The sequence below is a fragment of the Poromitra crassiceps genome, assembly GCF_964638095.1.
Source record: "Poromitra crassiceps genome assembly, contig: HAP1_SCAFFOLD_257, whole genome shotgun sequence".
In the NCBI taxonomy this organism is placed as follows: Eukaryota; Metazoa; Chordata; class Actinopteri; order Beryciformes; family Melamphaidae; genus Poromitra; species Poromitra crassiceps.
This window is the reverse complement of record NW_028152140.1, coordinates 232,367-251,045: the sequence shown is the minus strand read 5'-3', so window position 1 is coordinate 251,045 and position 18,679 is coordinate 232,367. Positions and strand designations below refer to the sequence as shown.

Below are 18,679 nucleotides of genomic sequence, written 5' to 3'. Positions count from 1 at the left end.
TGCAAACAGCAGTCAAAAGAAACAAGAAAAAAAACATATAGACAATATTCCAAGGTTTGGCCTGCCATTAAGAGAACAGTATAAAACTCAATCAATTGCGACTCCAAGAATGAACAGTCTAAATTCTTCGCCATACGGTGCATTACGCAAAACAGCCAGAAGATGGCGATGTTGCCCAAGGCAAACAGCCTGGCAGATAGCTAAAACGTCTAAAACAAGCAGCTATTGACAGCTGTCTATTTTTGAAAGAGCAGTTGGAGTATCAGGATGTTGGAAATAGTCCTGAAAGTGAGACAAATAGTAAAGGGAGAAACTAGGTTTTCTGAAGCTTTGAACCAATTGTGAACCTGGGGACATCTGCTGGTCAAATTTGAAACAGGATGCCCCCTAAAAACAATGATTTAGTAGCCTAGTCTACATTATCCTGAAACAAATCCAATTTGTGGGACTTCATAATAGACATATGTAGGCATTTATAAATGGTGGCGTTGTTCGTGCACGTTTTGGTCCTGGTCTCAGTTGGTGAAGACATGCAGGCGTCCTGAGTTGTTGCCGCCCAGCAAAGCATTCCTTGTAGGATGGAAGGCTGTGATGGACAGCACCGTGCTGAGGTGGTGGTCGTCTCTGAAGGAGTGCTGCAGCTGGCCGCTTTCGTGGAAGACCTGCACCTGGCGAGGCCGCTCCATGCTTCCCACCACAAAGCAGTCCTCTTGTTTAGGGTCCCACACTGCTGATAGCTTCGTCAGCCATCGGCCTGTGTTCAGGTTATGTCTGAAAATAAATTTCAGACAACTTAGCATACAGTATAGTCTGATGAAGAATGTGTTACCCACTTCTAGTAAAATCTGACTGGACTCACTGTAGCAGGAGTAATGGCATGTAAACAATTGCATTGCCTTTTCATGTGGTTTTTTCTACCAAAGAAAAAGAAAAGGAAATCCGCACTGTTTTTTAAGCTCCCACGTGAGTTTTTTAATTACAAAAAAGCAACGGGTCTTCATCAGGCAGTACAGAGAACAAGCTCTCTGTGCATGGGCATATATATAACCTCACATGGGGTGGTGGTGCCCCAATCAGGTGACGACAGACACCTGTGATCATTACAAAATACATAATTGTTGAAAGAGTCCACAAGAATACAACTTTTTTTAAAGATCATATAATAACAGAGGTAAACAAATTCTAAAATACCCGATACAAAAGAAATACAAGAAGTAAAACATGCAGGTGAATATTATTATCCCTATCTATACCAATAAGAAACCAAAGAAATGTAAAAGTATAGTACGGTAGGCCAAGGTAGGTTCAGGCAGGGTTTGAACCCAGGACTCCCAGGTGAGAGTCGTACGTGCTACCCACATGACCGAAGAGCCAGGCACATGTCTACAATGGCCAAGGTGTATACATATAACAACAGAATATAATAAAGTTAAAACATCACAGCAATGGCTTGACGTCTAGTTCTTCATTGAGGCCATACGGTGCCAACGTGTTGAGTGTATATATGTGAAAAGCCACACGTTGTAAAAGTCATTGTTCGTGGTCACCTCCTCTAGGGGGCTTTTCAACCTTCTCTATCCCCATGTACCGGAGTGAGGAGATGCTGTGTCCTGCTTGTTTGAAGTGGACTGCAACAGGGTTACGTTCATCACCGCATCTGATGTTGCTGCAATGCTCGCTAATCCTAGTGCGGAGGGCTCTAGACATTTTCCCCACATAAGCTAATCCACAAGGACATTTTATCTTTAAAAAAGTTGTATTCTTGTGGAAAGACCTACTCTTTCAACAATTATGTATTTTGTAATGATCACAGGTGTCTGTCATCACCTGATTGGGGCACCACCACCCCATGTGAGGTTATATATATGCCCATGCACAGAGAGCTTGTTCTCTGTACTGCCTGATGAAGACCCGTGAGGGTCAAAATGTTGCTTTTTTGTAATTAAAAAACTAACCGTGGGAGCTTAAAAAACAGTGTGCGGATTTCCTTTTCTTTTTCTATACGCGTATTTTTTCCAGCACCTGTTGAAATAATCTTGGATGTGCGTGCACTCTACTCTTCTGCATATTTCTACCAAAGACACACAATTGTTAATTTTGGTTTGACATTTTTTTTATGTACGGTAATTTAAGTGCCGAGTTGGAAAGGCTTGTTGTCGCTGTGATACTGGCTTATAATAAAACTGTAATAAAAATAGAAACAGTGATAAGTATTATGATGACCTGAGATAAACCTTCTACTACCCAAAACTCAAATGTATCAATCACTGTGGCACTGATGAAGATCCGCCATTAGGCCCTCTCTGCACTTTCACACAGAACCAAGCAGCCCTGCCATACAGGAGTGTGCTTTAGATAGCATCCACCCCTCCCGGATTGAAATTAGGCGTGAACCATGGGCGTTAAGCTTATTATGTCTGAGGAGTCTATTTATTTAATTTTATTTTGCCTTTATATAAACAGGTAAATCAGTGCGACCTGAATTTAACGAGCAACTTTCAATATTCGTCTGATCGACTTTATGGATCACAAAGGCAGCATCATGTATTACAAGCTACACGTAACGGAAGGCTTTCTTACCTTTGGTTCCAGTTTTTTTATAAAGCATATACCCATGTTGTGAAGTAGCCTAATTAAGTCCGTTCTGAAAGCGTGTTGACTGGAAGAAAAAAAGTGTGAAACAGCTGCAGTCTGATTTTAATAACGTTATCGACGGCGTCATTATAGACCACTTGGTTTCTACTTCTGGTTATGTCACTTTCAGAAGAACAGAGCGAATCTCAGGCACAGTGGGCAACGCAAGGCACACACCTGCTCAAGTGACTCGGGCTATAGTAGGAGCACAGTCTGAATGCTAACATTAGTTGTTTTTCGTAAGGGAACGCACAACAGGCGAGACAGCCTGCAGATATGCTTCGGTTAACTTATTTCTGATCGGAGAACTTCAATCTGGAGGTTGTTTTCCCTCAGTCCTCCTGTCATTTCTTTATGAATGAGCCGAGATTGCCGTCTTCCCGCGGCTTAGCCTTTTAGACAGACGTCGATTCTGCGCTGATACTACCTCTACCGGGGGAACGAAAGGCGTAACAAAATGACACGCCATTCCGTTCTTGCGACTTTTATACAGGAGGCATCATTCTACAGGCGGCGCCCCCGCCAGGCCAGTAAAATAATTGCAATTTGTTTTTTTGTTTTTCTGCTCTCCCCAAAATTTAAATATACCTTTATGGCATATTATTACAATTACAATATAGCAATAATGGTGTTGACAGTAATAGAAGATGCCAAATCATTCAAAACAATCAGCATTTTGCTTTTAGGAGCATTGTGCCAGCGTGCGGCGCTGTTCCAAAACATGTAAACGTGTCGTTGCCTGCGAAACGCTCATCCCATAATACAAATGTTCGCATCGCATCCCATAATAGTATGATGATACTTGGGATGCCATTGCGAACATAGATGCGAACAGGTTAGCTAAAAGTTTAGCGTCACCAGCGAGGGGCCCCACCGTTGCGGTCGAGGTACATTTCGAAATCCCTCCAGGCCTGAAAATCTTTCTAGGGGAAACACTGCAGGAGGCGAGACATAACGCTGCAACGAACGCGGCTTTCACAGTCTGTGTTAAAGGGGCTATAGATTGAGACAGCTTTCCTGATTTCCCCTCCCCTGATCAGGTAACATAATGACTTTGGAAAAACAGTTAGCAAGCACGACTCCCATAAAGATATATAAAAAGTATACAGGTGCCTGGGTCGGAGGATACTAGTAGGTGACAGATGTCCCGGCACACGCGGTTTAAGAAAAAATATCTTATTTATTGTGGGCAAGCAAGGTGATGAACGTTTCGCCTAGAAGCCTTCTAGGCGAAACGTTCATCACCTTGCTTGTATAATAAGATATTTTTTCTTAAACCGTGTGTGCCGGGACATCTGTAACATAATGACTTTCCCACACTGAGAGGCTATGTTCAAGTGAGTGGATGTACCCGATGGAAGTCAGCAAAGGAGCTGTGGTGGTCATTGCTGAGGTGTCATATATCCTATGGAAAAAGAAAAGAAAATGCACATTCAATTTAGAGATGTAATTCCAAAACAAGTAGTGCAGTGCAAGTGCTTTAAGCTGTGTCAGCCCCACCTAATCGTGTTGTCCATACAGGAGCTGAGCACTCTGTTCCCTGTACTAGGGGAGAAATAAGCACTGGTTATGCTTAAAGAGTGGCCGTGCAGCTGGCAGACCGCCTGGCTCTCGGTCTTCTTCAGACAGCGGCTATCGTAAATACTCACAAGCCTGCAGAGAAGAAGGAAAATTAGTTTGGACTATTTATAGACTGGACAGACTACAGCTGAACTGACTACAAGCAGGCAATCCAATTTAACAACTTTAGAAAACAAATGATCAAAGTGATTACTGCTCTGGAGAAAATATAAATTAATCAAAGATATGAGTCATACCTGCTCTCGGCCACTGCAAAGTACTGCTTGTTTAGTGGATGGACGCTAACACAGTGAAGGCTCTTGGGGTTGAGGGTGTAGAGGGTGTGGAGGGACTCATGGGAGTTGCTGCAGAGAAATTAAAAACATTAAGAGATTAGAAGCAGCTTTGTACCAGTCTGGAAAACATTATGCATGTTTCTGACAATGTTGTTTATGATTAATAAAAAAAGAGAGCAGGCGGTTAGCACTCTTCATGCTTACTGACATTCAACATGATGAAGAGAGATGGTAAAGAATAGAGAAGTGCTGCATTTTTTAAATCATTAATACAACAGTTGAAGAAGATGGCAGTATGTTACCCTGGGGTGCGCCTATCCACAATGGCAACATCTCCACCAAATTGCCCGACAACTAGTGTCATACAGTCATGTGACAGGAAGTCAAAGGTTTTCAGGCCATCTTCAATAGAATACACCTGGTAGGAAGTAGAAAATGATTCAGATCAGCTGGTGAAGTAGGAATATCTTAAAACTGGAGTGGGTTTACAATTCATGCACGATTTTACATCAACTTAATGAGGACATGGAATGTTTTTTTAAACATCTCCACTGATTTATAAGTTTGTTGCAAAGCAGTAATGAGTAAGTCCAGAATATTTCAGCAAAATTAACAGATGTTGTGCTTGAGGGCGGCTGTTCCAACTACAGATTGTTTATTTTTTCTATATGCACACATCCAGGGAGAATCGAATTGAAAACCTTAACAAGCGTTAATGACCCATGCCAGCAGGCGGGGGAGGATTTCTCAATGCAGAAAATATATAGAGAATATATAGAGAAGGTAAACACTGTCCATCTGCTTATATTACGGAGATTGTAAACTGATGCAAAGTGGGTTGAAAATCGGCAAAGCCTTCCTTTAATTACACATAGCTGCATCAAGACTTGTTTGTGTAAAAACTGTTCCTGAAATGGAACTGTACACCTGTGATGTCAGCCCCAGCAGAATGTCCAGCAACAAGTGATGTCACAGGTGTTTAACACCCATTTAGAATCCTACCCTTTTCTCCATACTGTATTTCTGCCCTGGGGGCCTGTATCTTATTATAATATATATAGGGGGGGGGGGGGGGAGGTTCATAATGATCATGAGCCCAAAATGTAAATTCATTACCCCCGCCCCCCCCAAAAATAAAATAATAATAACACCGCGCTCTTCAAGTTAAAAGGTATTGGTTCAAACTGTACTTACTGGCTGAAATTATGATTATTATTATCATTATATATACAGTATATATATATTGTTACAGAGTGATATGTGATTGACATGTGATTGTCAGGGACCCCCTTGTTTAACTCATTGAGTGCCAATGACGTCGATCGACGTCAAATGCGTTTTTTGACGGTGGGACGTGGATCAAAGCCTCCTGCATCTCCTGTACAAATATTGTAGCTATTGGATGTGTATAACCTATTTTACGGACTCATTAGGTGGCGACAGTGCTCTCCAGATTAGAGAAAGGTCAGGAAAACAGTAGGAAAAAGCCCCGTGATGAAAGTGAAACCGCTCATGCTGCAGGCGGAGCCATATAGATTGCTCTGGCTGCAGCTGACGTTGGCTGCGAACAGCAGTCAATCCGCTCCCACAACTGAGCCCCTCTGCCTCTGTCTGTCTGTCTGCATAGTTTCTCCACACGATTAGCCGCCAGAAAAGCAGCACCCGACACTGAAAAGCCAAACAATTCTCAGCAGTCCGGTTTGGCTTTTCCGTGTCGCGCTGGGAGCCGGCGCACAAAAACGGAGCACTCCGAAAATAGACGCTGGGTGCGTGAGGCTGTGTGTTAGTGTGGGGAGGAGTTTGCAGCTGAGGGGGGGGGGGAGGGGGGTGGGGCACGCAGGGCACCACACAACTACACCACGTCACTACATCAGAAAATATTAGCTAGAGTCAGTGAATGTGCTTGAAATGCTTCATTTCACAAAAGGCTGAATAACTCAGCTTCTAATTTGAAACGCCTGAAAACGCTGAAAACAACCTATCTTCTCCGGCTCATAACTAAAGAACGGAAAATGGTATCAATAAACTTTTTTTTGCTGATGATACAATAGAGTCTCCTTGTTCTTTGTGCGTGTTCGGTGTTTACATAGTAATATCACACAATATTCTGTGGGCCTCGAGAAATCACTGAAAACGCTCTGAAACTCTGGCACTGGGAGCGTCCGTTCTCCAAAAGTGGCTGGCACTCAATGAGTTAATTATAATATGTCAATTTACGTCTTTGCATCAGAGGATCAAACAGGAAGTGGGAGTGGCTTAGAGATTATATCCGTGGCATTTCAGGTGCGCAGGCCCCCCCCCCCCCCCTCTCTGCCATGTTGGTCTGCTAGTCTGATCAGGAAGCCATGTATCGCTCCTGTTCCCCAGTGCTCTATTGATCCCTCCGTTTCCACGTGTATGGGTGTGACTGTGTGTGTGAGATATTATTTTGAATTAGCGTCCCCAATCTACTGAACGGGAGCTGCTGATGGCCCGCTCCACACTACCGACTGAGCTGTCCACACAAGCCGGGCTGTCTAGGTGTCATCGCCCCATGCTGATAGCAGGTGAGCTGCTCCCATTCACTTTGTGACTTCTTGTTTGATATTTCTGTGCAAAGACGTTCTGTGTTGTTGTGGCAGGTGTGGACTGACTAGACACGAGCTTGATCCTATTTTGAGAGCCAGATCTGTCACAATATATATATATATATATATATATAGTAAATTCGTAGATAGATGCCACTGGGGAAGGGGGGGTGATCAATAAAACTACATTTTATGGAACAAAATTTACATCTTCAAAGAGGGCCTTCTCTACATCCATGCAGCGTAGAGATCCATCGTAGCTGAGGGTCAGCAGGTGGCTAGGATGAGTCCTGGAGAACATCATGCAGCTCACTGGACGCTGAGAGTGGGGCTCAAAAAGCAGCACGCCATCATCACCGTAATCACCACCCTTAACTCATTGAATGCCATGGACGTCCTTCGACGTCCAATTAAATAGTGACGTAGAGTGCCACGGACGTCCTTCGACGTCCAATGCGTTTTTTGACGGTGGGACGTCGATCAAAGCCTTCCGCAGCTCCTGTACAACTATAGTAGCTATTGGAGGTCTATAACCTATTTTACAGAAGCCTTAGGTGGCGACAGTGCTCTCCAGATTACAGAAATGTCAGGAATACACAGCCTGAAATAGCCTTGATGAAAGAGAACCCGCTCATGCTGCAGTCCAGAGCCATGTAGATTGTTCTGGCTGCAACTGACGGTGCGTGCGAACACAGTCAATCCGCGCACACAACTGAGTCCTTCTGCCTCTGTCTGTCTGTCAGCATAGTTTCTCCACATGATTAGCCGCTAGAAAAGCAGCAGCGCGACACTGAAAAGCCAAACCTTTCACTGCAGTCCGCGTGTGGCTTCTCCATGTTGCGCTGCCTGGGAGGCGGCGCTTCCCAGGCTTCCTAGACGCTTGGTGCGAGGCTGTGTGTTACTAGTGTGGGGAGGAGTTTTCAGCTGAGGGGGGGGAGGGGGGGAGGGGGGGTGGGGCACGCAGGGCAGGACACAACTACACCACATCACTACATCAGAAAATATTACCGTATCTAGAGTCAGTGAATGTGCTTGAAATGCTGCATTTCACAAAAGGCTGAATATCTCAGCTTATAATTTGAAATGCCTGAAAACGCTGAAAACAACCTATCTTCTCCGGCTCATAACTAAAGAACGGAAAATGGTATCAATAAACTTTTTTTTGCTGATGATACAATAGAGTCTCCTTGTTCTTTTTGCGTGTTCGGTGTTTACATAGTAATATCACACAATATTCTGTGGGCCTCGAGAAATCACTGAAAACGCTCTGAAAACTCTGGCACTGGGAGCGTCCGTTCTCCAAAAGTGGCTGGCACTCAATGAGTTAAAGAGTAAATAATAAATCAATCAAGTTGTACTGTAACACTGTACTTTTCCCCTAAGTGTCCAGTCATTGATGTTTTACTTCAGGAACTCATGTCCTTGTCATTTTAGCGGACATCCACAGGCTGGCAAAAGTAGGAACCAAATTTATGTATTTTTTGTGTCACTGGAATACGATTCAGAACATCCAAACTCCCAAATTCTAAAAAGATGGTGTTAGCAAATGGTTATGATCAAAGCAAAGAAACTCACCAAGTTCCAGAGTCCTACATGCCCCCATTTATCTCCTGCAGCCATGAGCAGACTGCTAGTGCAGGGGTGGAAGGCAGCAGAGTATATGCGTTGTTGAACCACTTTGGCCACTTGATCTTCAGTTATCCTCATGGTCTTAAGGGAAGAGCGATACCTGCATCACCTGCAACCACAAAGATGAACTGTAAAAGACCACACAAAAATATATTGTATAGTCAATTCTATTTAAACGCCCAGCGATGCATCAACATTTTTTTTTTTTTACAAATGTCAGATGTCTAAATATTCAGACTTAAACATCATAAACAGTCAGGACACAAAGTGACAAACAGGAGTCATGAGGTAAAGTTGTTTGAAGCCACTGTAGTTATCATAGTCTGAAGTCTCTAGTCGACTTCCTCAACGGTGGGACTGTGAGCCGGCTCCCGCCTGCTCTCTGCAGCCCTGTGCAGGTGTTGCTCTCTGGTACAACACACAATCTCCAGCTCTTTCTACGGGTGCTGGTACTGTTCTTTATCAGCCAGCTGGTTGTTATCCAGCCAGGCGATGGCCTGGTGGCACCTCTCCGCACCTTCCTCTGGTCCTCCTCGCTAATCTTGCCCTTCACGTTGAAGGCGTATGACTCCAGGGATTTTTTTTTATTATTTTTTGTGCATTCGTGCAGGACTTCACCTGGGAGGATCGACAGGCAAGGGAACAACTGTGGCCGAAAATCAAGCAAGCCAGATCGCTGGGTAAGGTGGCTTTCTACAAAGGCCACGTCGCAGTAATTGATGGACGTACAGTAAAGGCTTAATGTATTAAATGCAAACAGCAGTCAAAAGAAACAAGAAAAAAAACATATAGACAATATTCCAAGGTTTGGCCTGCCATTAAGAGAACAGTATAAAACTCAATCAATTGCGACTCCAAGAATGAACAGTCTAAATTCTTCGCCATACGGTGCATTACGCAAAACAGCCAGAAGATGGCGATGTTGCCCAAGGCAAACAGCCTGGCAGATAGCTAAAACGTCTAAAACAAGCAGCTATTGACAGCTGTCTATTTTTGAAAGAGCAGTTGGAGTATCAGGATGTTGGAAATAGTCCTGAAAGTGAGACAAATAGTAAAGGGAGAAACTAGGTTTTCTGAAGCTTTGAACCAATTGTGAACCTGGGGACATCTGCTGGTCAAATTTGAAACAGGATGCCCCCTAAAAACAATGATTTAGTAGCCTAGTCTACATTATCCTGAAACAAATCCAATTTGTGGGACTTCATAATAGACATATGTAGGCATTTATAAATGGTGGCGTTGTTCGTGCACGTTTTGGTCCTGGTCTCAGTTGGTGAAGACATGCAGGCGTCCTGAGTTGTTGCCGCCCAGCAAAGCATTCCTTGTAGGATGGAAGGCTGTGATGGACAGCACCGTGCTGAGGTGGTGGTCGTCTCTGAAGGAGTGCTGCAGCTGGCCGCTTTCGTGGAAGACCTGCACCTGGCGAGGCCGCTCCATGCTTCCCACCACAAAGCAGTCCTCTTGTTTAGGGTCCCACACTGCTGATAGCTTCGTCAGCCATCGGCCTGTGTTCAGGTTATGTCTGAAAATAAATTTCAGACAACTTAGCATACAGTATAGTCTGATGAAGAATGTGTTACCCACTTCTAGTAAAATCTGACTGGACTCACTGTAGCAGGAGTAATGGCATGTAAACAATTGCATTGCCTTTTCATGTGGTTTTTTCTACCAAAGAAAAAGAAAAGGAAATCCGCACTGTTTTTTAAGCTCCCACGTGAGTTTTTTAATTACAAAAAAGCAACGGGTCTTCATCAGGCAGTACAGAGAACAAGCTCTCTGTGCATGGGCATATATATAACCTCACATGGGGTGGTGGTGCCCCAATCAGGTGACGACAGACACCTGTGATCATTACAAAATACATAATTGTTGAAAGAGTCCACAAGAATACAACTTTTTTTAAAGATCATATAATAACAGAGGTAAACAAATTCTAAAATACCCGATACAAAAGAAATACAAGAAGTAAAACATGCAGGTGAATATTATTATCCCTATCTATACCAATAAGAAACCAAAGAAATGTAAAAGTATAGTACGGTAGGCCAAGGTAGGTTCAGGCAGGGTTTGAACCCAGGACTCCCAGGTGAGAGTCGTACGTGCTACCCACATGACCGAAGAGCCAGGCACATGTCTACAATGGCCAAGGTGTATACATATAACAACAGAATATAATAAAGTTAAAACATCACAGCAATGGCTTGACGTCTAGTTCTTCATTGAGGCCATACGGTGCCAACGTGTTGAGTGTATATATGTGAAAAGCCACACGTTGTAAAAGTCATTGTTCGTGGTCACCTCCTCTAGGGGGCTTTTCAACCTTCTCTATCCCCATGTACCGGAGTGAGGAGATGCTGTGTCCTGCTTGTTTGAAGTGGACTGCAACAGGGTTACGTTCATCACCGCATCTGATGTTGCTGCAATGCTCGCTAATCCTAGTGCGGAGGGCTCTAGACATTTTCCCCACATAAGCTAATCCACAAGGACATTTTATCTTTAAAAAAGTTGTATTCTTGTGGAAAGACCTACTCTTTCAACAATTATGTATTTTGTAATGATCACAGGTGTCTGTCATCACCTGATTGGGGCACCACCACCCCATGTGAGGTTATATATATGCCCATGCACAGAGAGCTTGTTCTCTGTACTGCCTGATGAAGACCCGTGAGGGTCAAAATGTTGCTTTTTTGTAATTAAAAAACTAACCGTGGGAGCTTAAAAAACAGTGTGCGGATTTCCTTTTCTTTTTCTATACGCGTATTTTTTCCAGCACCTGTTGAAATAATCTTGGATGTGCGTGCACTCTACTCTTCTGCATATTTCTACCAAAGACACACAATTGTTAATTTTGGTTTGACATTTTTTTTATGTACGGTAATTTAAGTGCCGAGTTGGAAAGGCTTGTTGTCGCTGTGATACTGGCTTATAATAAAACTGTAATAAAAATAGAAACAGTGATAAGTATTATGATGACCTGAGATAAACCTTCTACTACCCAAAACTCAAATGTATCAATCACTGTGGCACTGATGAAGATCCGCCATTAGGCCCTCTCTGCACTTTCACACAGAACCAAGCAGCCCTGCCATACAGGAGTGTGCTTTAGATAGCATCCACCCCTCCCGGATTGAAATTAGGCGTGAACCATGGGCGTTAAGCTTATTATGTCTGAGGAGTCTATTTATTTAATTTTATTTTGCCTTTATATAAACAGGTAAATCAGTGCGACCTGAATTTAACGAGCAACTTTCAATATTCGTCTGATCGACTTTATGGATCACAAAGGCAGCATCATGTATTACAAGCTACACGTAACGGAAGGCTTTCTTACCTTTGGTTCCAGTTTTTTTATAAAGCATATACCCATGTTGTGAAGTAGCCTAATTAAGTCCGTTCTGAAAGCGTGTTGACTGGAAGAAAAAAAGTGTGAAACAGCTGCAGTCTGATTTTAATAACGTTATCGACGGCGTCATTATAGACCACTTGGTTTCTACTTCTGGTTATGTCACTTTCAGAAGAACAGAGCGAATCTCAGGCACAGTGGGCAACGCAAGGCACACACCTGCTCAAGTGACTCGGGCTATAGTAGGAGCACAGTCTGAATGCTAACATTAGTTGTTTTTCGTAAGGGAACGCACAACAGGCGAGACAGCCTGCAGATATGCTTCGGTTAACTTATTTCTGATCGGAGAACTTCAATCTGGAGGTTGTTTTCCCTCAGTCCTCCTGTCATTTCTTTATGAATGAGCCGAGATTGCCGTCTTCCCGCGGCTTAGCCTTTTAGACAGACGTCGATTCTGCGCTGATACTACCTCTACCGGGGGAACGAAAGGCGTAACAAAATGACACGCCATTCCGTTCTTGCGACTTTTATACAGGAGGCATCATTCTACAGGCGGCGCCCCCGCCAGGCCAGTAAAATAATTGCAATTTGTTTTTTTGTTTTTCTGCTCTCCCCAAAATTTAAATATACCTTTATGGCATATTATTACAATTACAATATAGCAATAATGGTGTTGACAGTAATAGAAGATGCCAAATCATTCAAAACAATCAGCATTTTGCTTTTAGGAGCATTGTGCCAGCGTGCGGCGCTGTTCCAAAACATGTAAACGTGTCGTTGCCTGCGAAACGCTCATCCCATAATACAAATGTTCGCATCGCATCCCATAATAGTATGATGATACTTGGGATGCCATTGCGAACATAGATGCGAACAGGTTAGCTAAAAGTTTAGCGTCACCAGCGAGGGGCCCCACCGTTGCGGTCGAGGTACATTTCGAAATCCCTCCAGGCCTGAAAATCTTTCTAGGGGAAACACTGCAGGAGGCGAGACATAACGCTGCAACGAACGCGGCTTTCACAGTCTGTGTTAAAGGGGCTATAGATTGAGACAGCTTTCCTGATTTCCCCTCCCCTGATCAGGTAACATAATGACTTTGGAAAAACAGTTAGCAAGCACGACTCCCATAAAGATATATAAAAAGTATACAGGTGCCTGGGTCGGAGGATACTAGTAGGTGACAGATGTCCCGGCACACGCGGTTTAAGAAAAAATATCTTATTTATTGTGGGCAAGCAAGGTGATGAACGTTTCGCCTAGAAGCCTTCTAGGCGAAACGTTCATCACCTTGCTTGTATAATAAGATATTTTTTCTTAAACCGTGTGTGCCGGGACATCTGTAACATAATGACTTTCCCACACTGAGAGGCTATGTTCAAGTGAGTGGATGTACCCGATGGAAGTCAGCAAAGGAGCTGTGGTGGTCATTGCTGAGGTGTCATATATCCTATGGAAAAAGAAAAGAAAATGCACATTCAATTTAGAGATGTAATTCCAAAACAAGTAGTGCAGTGCAAGTGCTTTAAGCTGTGTCAGCCCCACCTAATCGTGTTGTCCATACAGGAGCTGAGCACTCTGTTCCCTGTACTAGGGGAGAAATAAGCACTGGTTATGCTTAAAGAGTGGCCGTGCAGCTGGCAGACCGCCTGGCTCTCGGTCTTCTTCAGACAGCGGCTATCGTAAATACTCACAAGCCTGCAGAGAAGAAGGAAAATTAGTTTGGACTATTTATAGACTGGACAGACTACAGCTGAACTGACTACAAGCAGGCAATCCAATTTAACAACTTTAGAAAACAAATGATCAAAGTGATTACTGCTCTGGAGAAAATATAAATTAATCAAAGATATGAGTCATACCTGCTCTCGGCCACTGCAAAGTACTGCTTGTTTAGTGGATGGACGCTAACACAGTGAAGGCTCTTGGGGTTGAGGGTGTAGAGGGTGTGGAGGGACTCATGGGAGTTGCTGCAGAGAAATTAAAAACATTAAGAGATTAGAAGCAGCTTTGTACCAGTCTGGAAAACATTATACATGTTTCTGACAATGTTGTTTATGATTAATAAAAAAAGAGAGCAGGCGGTTAGCACTCTTCATGCTTACTGACATTCAACATGATGAAGAGAGATGGTAAAGAATAGAGAAGTGCTGCATTTTTTAAATCATTAATACAACAGTTGAAGAAGATGGCAGTATGTTACCCTGGGGTGCGCCTATCCACAATGGCAACATCTCCACCAAATTGCCCGACAACTAGTGTCATACAGTCATGTGACAGGAAGTCAAAGGTTTTCAGGCCATCTTCAATAGAATACACCTGGTAGGAAGTAGAAAATGATTCAGATCAGCTGGTGAAGTAGGAATATCTTAAAACTGGAGTGGGTTTACAATTCATGCACGATTTTACATCAACTTAATGAGGACATGGAATGTTTTTTTAAACATCTCCACTGATTTATAAGTTTGTTGCAAAGCAGTAATGAGTAAGTCCAGAATATTTCAGCAAAATTAACAGATGTTGTGCTTGAGGGCGGCTGTTCCAACTACAGATTGTTTATTTTTTCTATATGCACACATCCAGGGAGAATCGAATTGAAAACCTTAACAAGCGTTAATGACCCATGCCAGCAGGCGGGGGAGGATTTCTCAATGCAGAAAATATATAGAGAATATATAGAGAAGGTAAACACTGTCCATCTGCTTATATTACGGAGATTGTAAACTGATGCAAAGTGGGTTGAAAATCGGCAAAGCCTTCCTTTAATTACACATAGCTGCATCAAGACTTGTTTGTGTAAAAACTGTTCCTGAAATGGAACTGTACACCTGTGATGTCAGCCCCAGCAGAATGTCCAGCAACAAGTGATGTCACAGGTGTTTAACACCCATTTAGAATCCTACCCTTTTCTCCATACTGTATTTCTGCCCTGGGGGCCTGTATCTTATTATAATATATATAGGGGGGGGGGGGGGGGAGGTTCATAATGATCATGAGCCCAAAATGTAAATTCATTACCCCCGCCCCCCCCAAAAATAAAATAATAATAACACCGCGCTCTTCAAGTTAAAAGGTATTGGTTCAAACTGTACTTACTGGCTGAAATTATGATTATTATTATCATTATATATACAGTATATATATATTGTTACAGAGTGATATGTGATTGACATGTGATTGTCAGGGACCCCCTTGTTTAACTCATTGAGTGCCAATGACGTCGATCGACGTCAAATGCGTTTTTTGACGGTGGGACGTGGATCAAAGCCTCCTGCATCTCCTGTACAAATATTGTAGCTATTGGATGTGTATAACCTATTTTACGGACTCATTAGGTGGCGACAGTGCTCTCCAGATTAGAGAAAGGTCAGGAAAACAGTAGGAAAAAGCCCCGTGATGAAAGTGAAACCGCTCATGCTGCAGGCGGAGCCATATAGATTGCTCTGGCTGCAGCTGACGTTGGCTGCGAACAGCAGTCAATCCGCTCCCACAACTGAGCCCCTCTGCCTCTGTCTGTCTGTCTGCATAGTTTCTCCACACGATTAGCCGCCAGAAAAGCAGCACCCGACACTGAAAAGCCAAACAATTCTCAGCAGTCCGGTTTGGCTTTTCCGTGTCGCGCTGGGAGCCGGCGCACAAAAACGGAGCACTCCGAAAATAGACGCTGGGTGCGTGAGGCTGTGTGTTAGTGTGGGGAGGAGTTTGCAGCTGAGGGGGGGGGAGAGGGGGGTGGGGCACGCAGGGCACCACACAACTACACCACGTCACTACATCAGAAAATATTAGCTAGAGTCAGTGAATGTGCTTGAAATGCTTCATTTCACAAAAGGCTGAATAACTCAGCTTCTAATTTGAAACGCCTGAAAACGCTGAAAACAACCTATCTTCTCCGGCTCATAACTAAAGAACGGAAAATGGTATCAATAAACTTTTTTTTGCTGATGATACAATAGAGTCTCCTTGTTCTTTGTGCGTGTTCGGTGTTTACATAGTAATATCACACAATATTCTGTGGGCCTCGAGAAATCACTGAAAACGCTCTGAAACTCTGGCACTGGGAGCGTCCGTTCTCCAAAAGTGGCTGGCACTCAATGAGTTAATTATAATATGTCAATTTACGTCTTTGCATCAGAGGATCAAACAGGAAGTGGGAGTGGCTTAGAGATTATATCCGTGGCATTTCAGGTGCGCAGGCCCCCCCCCCCCCCTCTCTGCCATGTTGGTCTGCTAGTCTGATCAGGAAGCCATGTATCGCTCCTGTTCCCCAGTGCTCTATTGATCCCTCCGTTTCCACGTGTATGGGTGTGACTGTGTGTGTGAGATATTATTTTGAATTAGCGTCCCCAATCTACTGAACGGGAGCTGCTGATGGCCCGCTCCACACTACCGACTGAGCTGTCCACACAAGCCGGGCTGTCTAGGTGTCATCGCCCCATGCTGATAGCAGGTGAGCTGCTCCCATTCACTTTGTGACTTCTTGTTTGATATTTCTGTGCAAAGACGTTCTGTGTTGTTGTGGCAGGTGTGGACTGACTAGACACGAGCTTGATCCTATTTTGAGAGCCAGATCTGTCACAATATATATATATATATATATATATAGTAAATTCGTAGATAGATGCCACTGGGGAAGGGGGGGTGATCAATAAAACTACATTTTATGGAACAAAATTTACATCTTCAAAGAGGGCCTTCTCTACATCCATGCAGCGTAGAGATCCATCGTAGCTGAGGGTCAGCAGGTGGCTAGGATGAGTCCTGGAGAACATCATGCAGCTCACTGGACGCTGAGAGTGGGGCTCAAAAAGCAGCACGCCATCATCACCGTAATCACCACCCTTAACTCATTGAATGCCATGGACGTCCTTCGACGTCCAATTAAATAGTGACGTAGAGTGCCACGGACGTCCTTCGACGTCCAATGCGTTTTTTGACGGTGGGACGTCGATCAAAGCCTTCCGCAGCTCCTGTACAACTATAGTAGCTATTGGAGGTCTATAACCTATTTTACAGAAGCCTTAGGTGGCGACAGTGCTCTCCAGATTACAGAAATGTCAGGAATACACAGCCTGAAATAGCCTTGATGAAAGAGAACCCGCTCATGCTGCAGTCCAGAGCCATGTAGATTGTTCTGGCTGCAACTGACGGTGCGTGCGAACACAGTCAATCCGCGCACACAACTGAGTCCTTCTGCCTCTGTCTGTCTGTCAGCATAGTTTCTCCACATGATTAGCCGCTAGAAAAGCAGCAGCGCGACACTGAAAAGCCAAACCTTTCACTGCAGTCCGCGTGTGGCTTCTCCATGTTGCGCTGCCTGGGAGGCGGCGCTTCCCAGGCTTCCTAGACGCTTGGTGCGAGGCTGTGTGTTACTAGTGTGGGGAGGAGTTTTCAGCTGAGGGGGGGGAGGGGGGGAGGGGGGGTGGGGCACGCAGGGCAGGACACAACTACACCACATCACTACATCAGAAAATATTACCGTATCTAGAGTCAGTGAATGTGCTTGAAATGCTGCATTTCACAAAAGGCTGAATATCTCAGCTTATAATTTGAAATGCCTGAAAACGCTGAAAACAACCTATCTTCTCCGGCTCATAACTAAAGAACGGAAAATGGTATCAATAAACTTTTTTTTGCTGATGATACAATAGAGTCTCCTTGTTCTTTTTGCGTGTTCGGTGTTTACATAGTAATATCACACAATATTCTGTGGGCCTCGAGAAATCACTGAAAACGCTCTGAAAACTCTGGCACTGGGAGCGTCCGTTCTCCAAAAGTGGCTGGCACTCAATGAGTTAAAGAGTAAATAATAAATCAATCAAGTTGTACTGTAACACTGTACTTTTCCCCTAAGTGTCCAGTCATTGATGTTTTACTTCAGGAACTCATGTCCTTGTCATTTTAGCGGACATCCACAGGCTGGCAAAAGTAGGAACCAAATTTATGTATTTTTTGTGTCACTGGAATACGATTCAGAACATCCAAACTCCCAAATTCTAAAAAGATGGTGTTAGCAAATGGTTATGATCAAAGCAAAGAAACTCACCAAGTTCCAGAGTCCTACATGCCCCCATTTATCTCCTGCAGCCATGAGCAGACTGCTAGTGCAGGGGTGGAAGGCAGCAGAGTATATGCGTTGTTGAACCACTTTGGCCACTTGATCTTCAGTTATCCTCATGGTCTTAAGGGAAGAGCGATACCTGCATCACCTGCAACCACAAAGATGAACTGTAAAAGACCACACAAAAATATATTGTATAGTCAATTCTATTTAAACGCCCAGCGATGCATCAACATTTTTTTTTTTTTACAAATGTCAGATGTCTAAATATTCAGACTTAAACATCATAAACAGTCAGGACACAAAGTGACAAACAGGAGTCATGAGGTAAAGTTGTTTGAAGCCACTGTAGTTATCATAGTCTGAAGTCTCTAGTCGACTTCCTCAACGGTGGGACTGTGAGCCGGCTCCCGCCTGCTCTCTGCAGCCCTGTGCAGGTGTTGCTCTCTGGTACAACACACAATCTCCAGCTCTTTCTACGGGTGCTGGTACTGTTCTTTATCAGCCAGCTGGTTGTTATCCAGCCAGGCGATGGCCTGGTGGCACCTCTCCGCACCTTCCTCTGGTCCTCCTCGCTAATCTTGCCCTTCACGTT

The 18,679-nt window shown here is 43.9% G+C and overlaps 2 protein-coding genes across 2 annotated transcripts; both read right to left on the bottom strand.

Moving 5' to 3' along the window:
* Nucleotides 1-515: 515 nt before the first annotated feature.
* Nucleotides 516-8,854, bottom strand: LOC310770914 (WD repeat-containing protein 76-like; the record flags this gene model as incomplete). Its single annotated transcript, XM_083663610.1, has 7 exons — nt 8,633-8,854; nt 7,266-7,427; nt 4,793-4,908; nt 4,452-4,559; nt 4,135-4,287; nt 3,986-4,039; nt 516-771 (listed from the first exon to the last, which is right to left on the bottom strand). Exons 1-7 carry the CDS (start codon nt 8,762-8,764, stop codon nt 516-518), a joined length of 981 nt encoding a protein of 326 aa, XP_083519736.1. The 5' UTR covers nt 8,765-8,854.
* A 1,098-nt stretch (nt 8,855-9,952) lies between these two features.
* LOC310770913 (WD repeat-containing protein 76-like) lies at nt 9,953-18,291 on the bottom strand (the record flags this gene model as incomplete). The annotated part of the gene is made up of 7 exons (XM_083663609.1): nt 18,070-18,291; nt 16,703-16,864; nt 14,230-14,345; nt 13,889-13,996; nt 13,572-13,724; nt 13,423-13,476; nt 9,953-10,208 (listed from the first exon to the last, which is right to left on the bottom strand). Exons 1-7 carry the CDS (start codon nt 18,199-18,201, stop codon nt 9,953-9,955), a joined length of 981 nt encoding a protein of 326 aa, XP_083519735.1. The 5' UTR covers nt 18,202-18,291.
* Between the last annotated feature and the right edge of the window lie 388 nt (nt 18,292-18,679).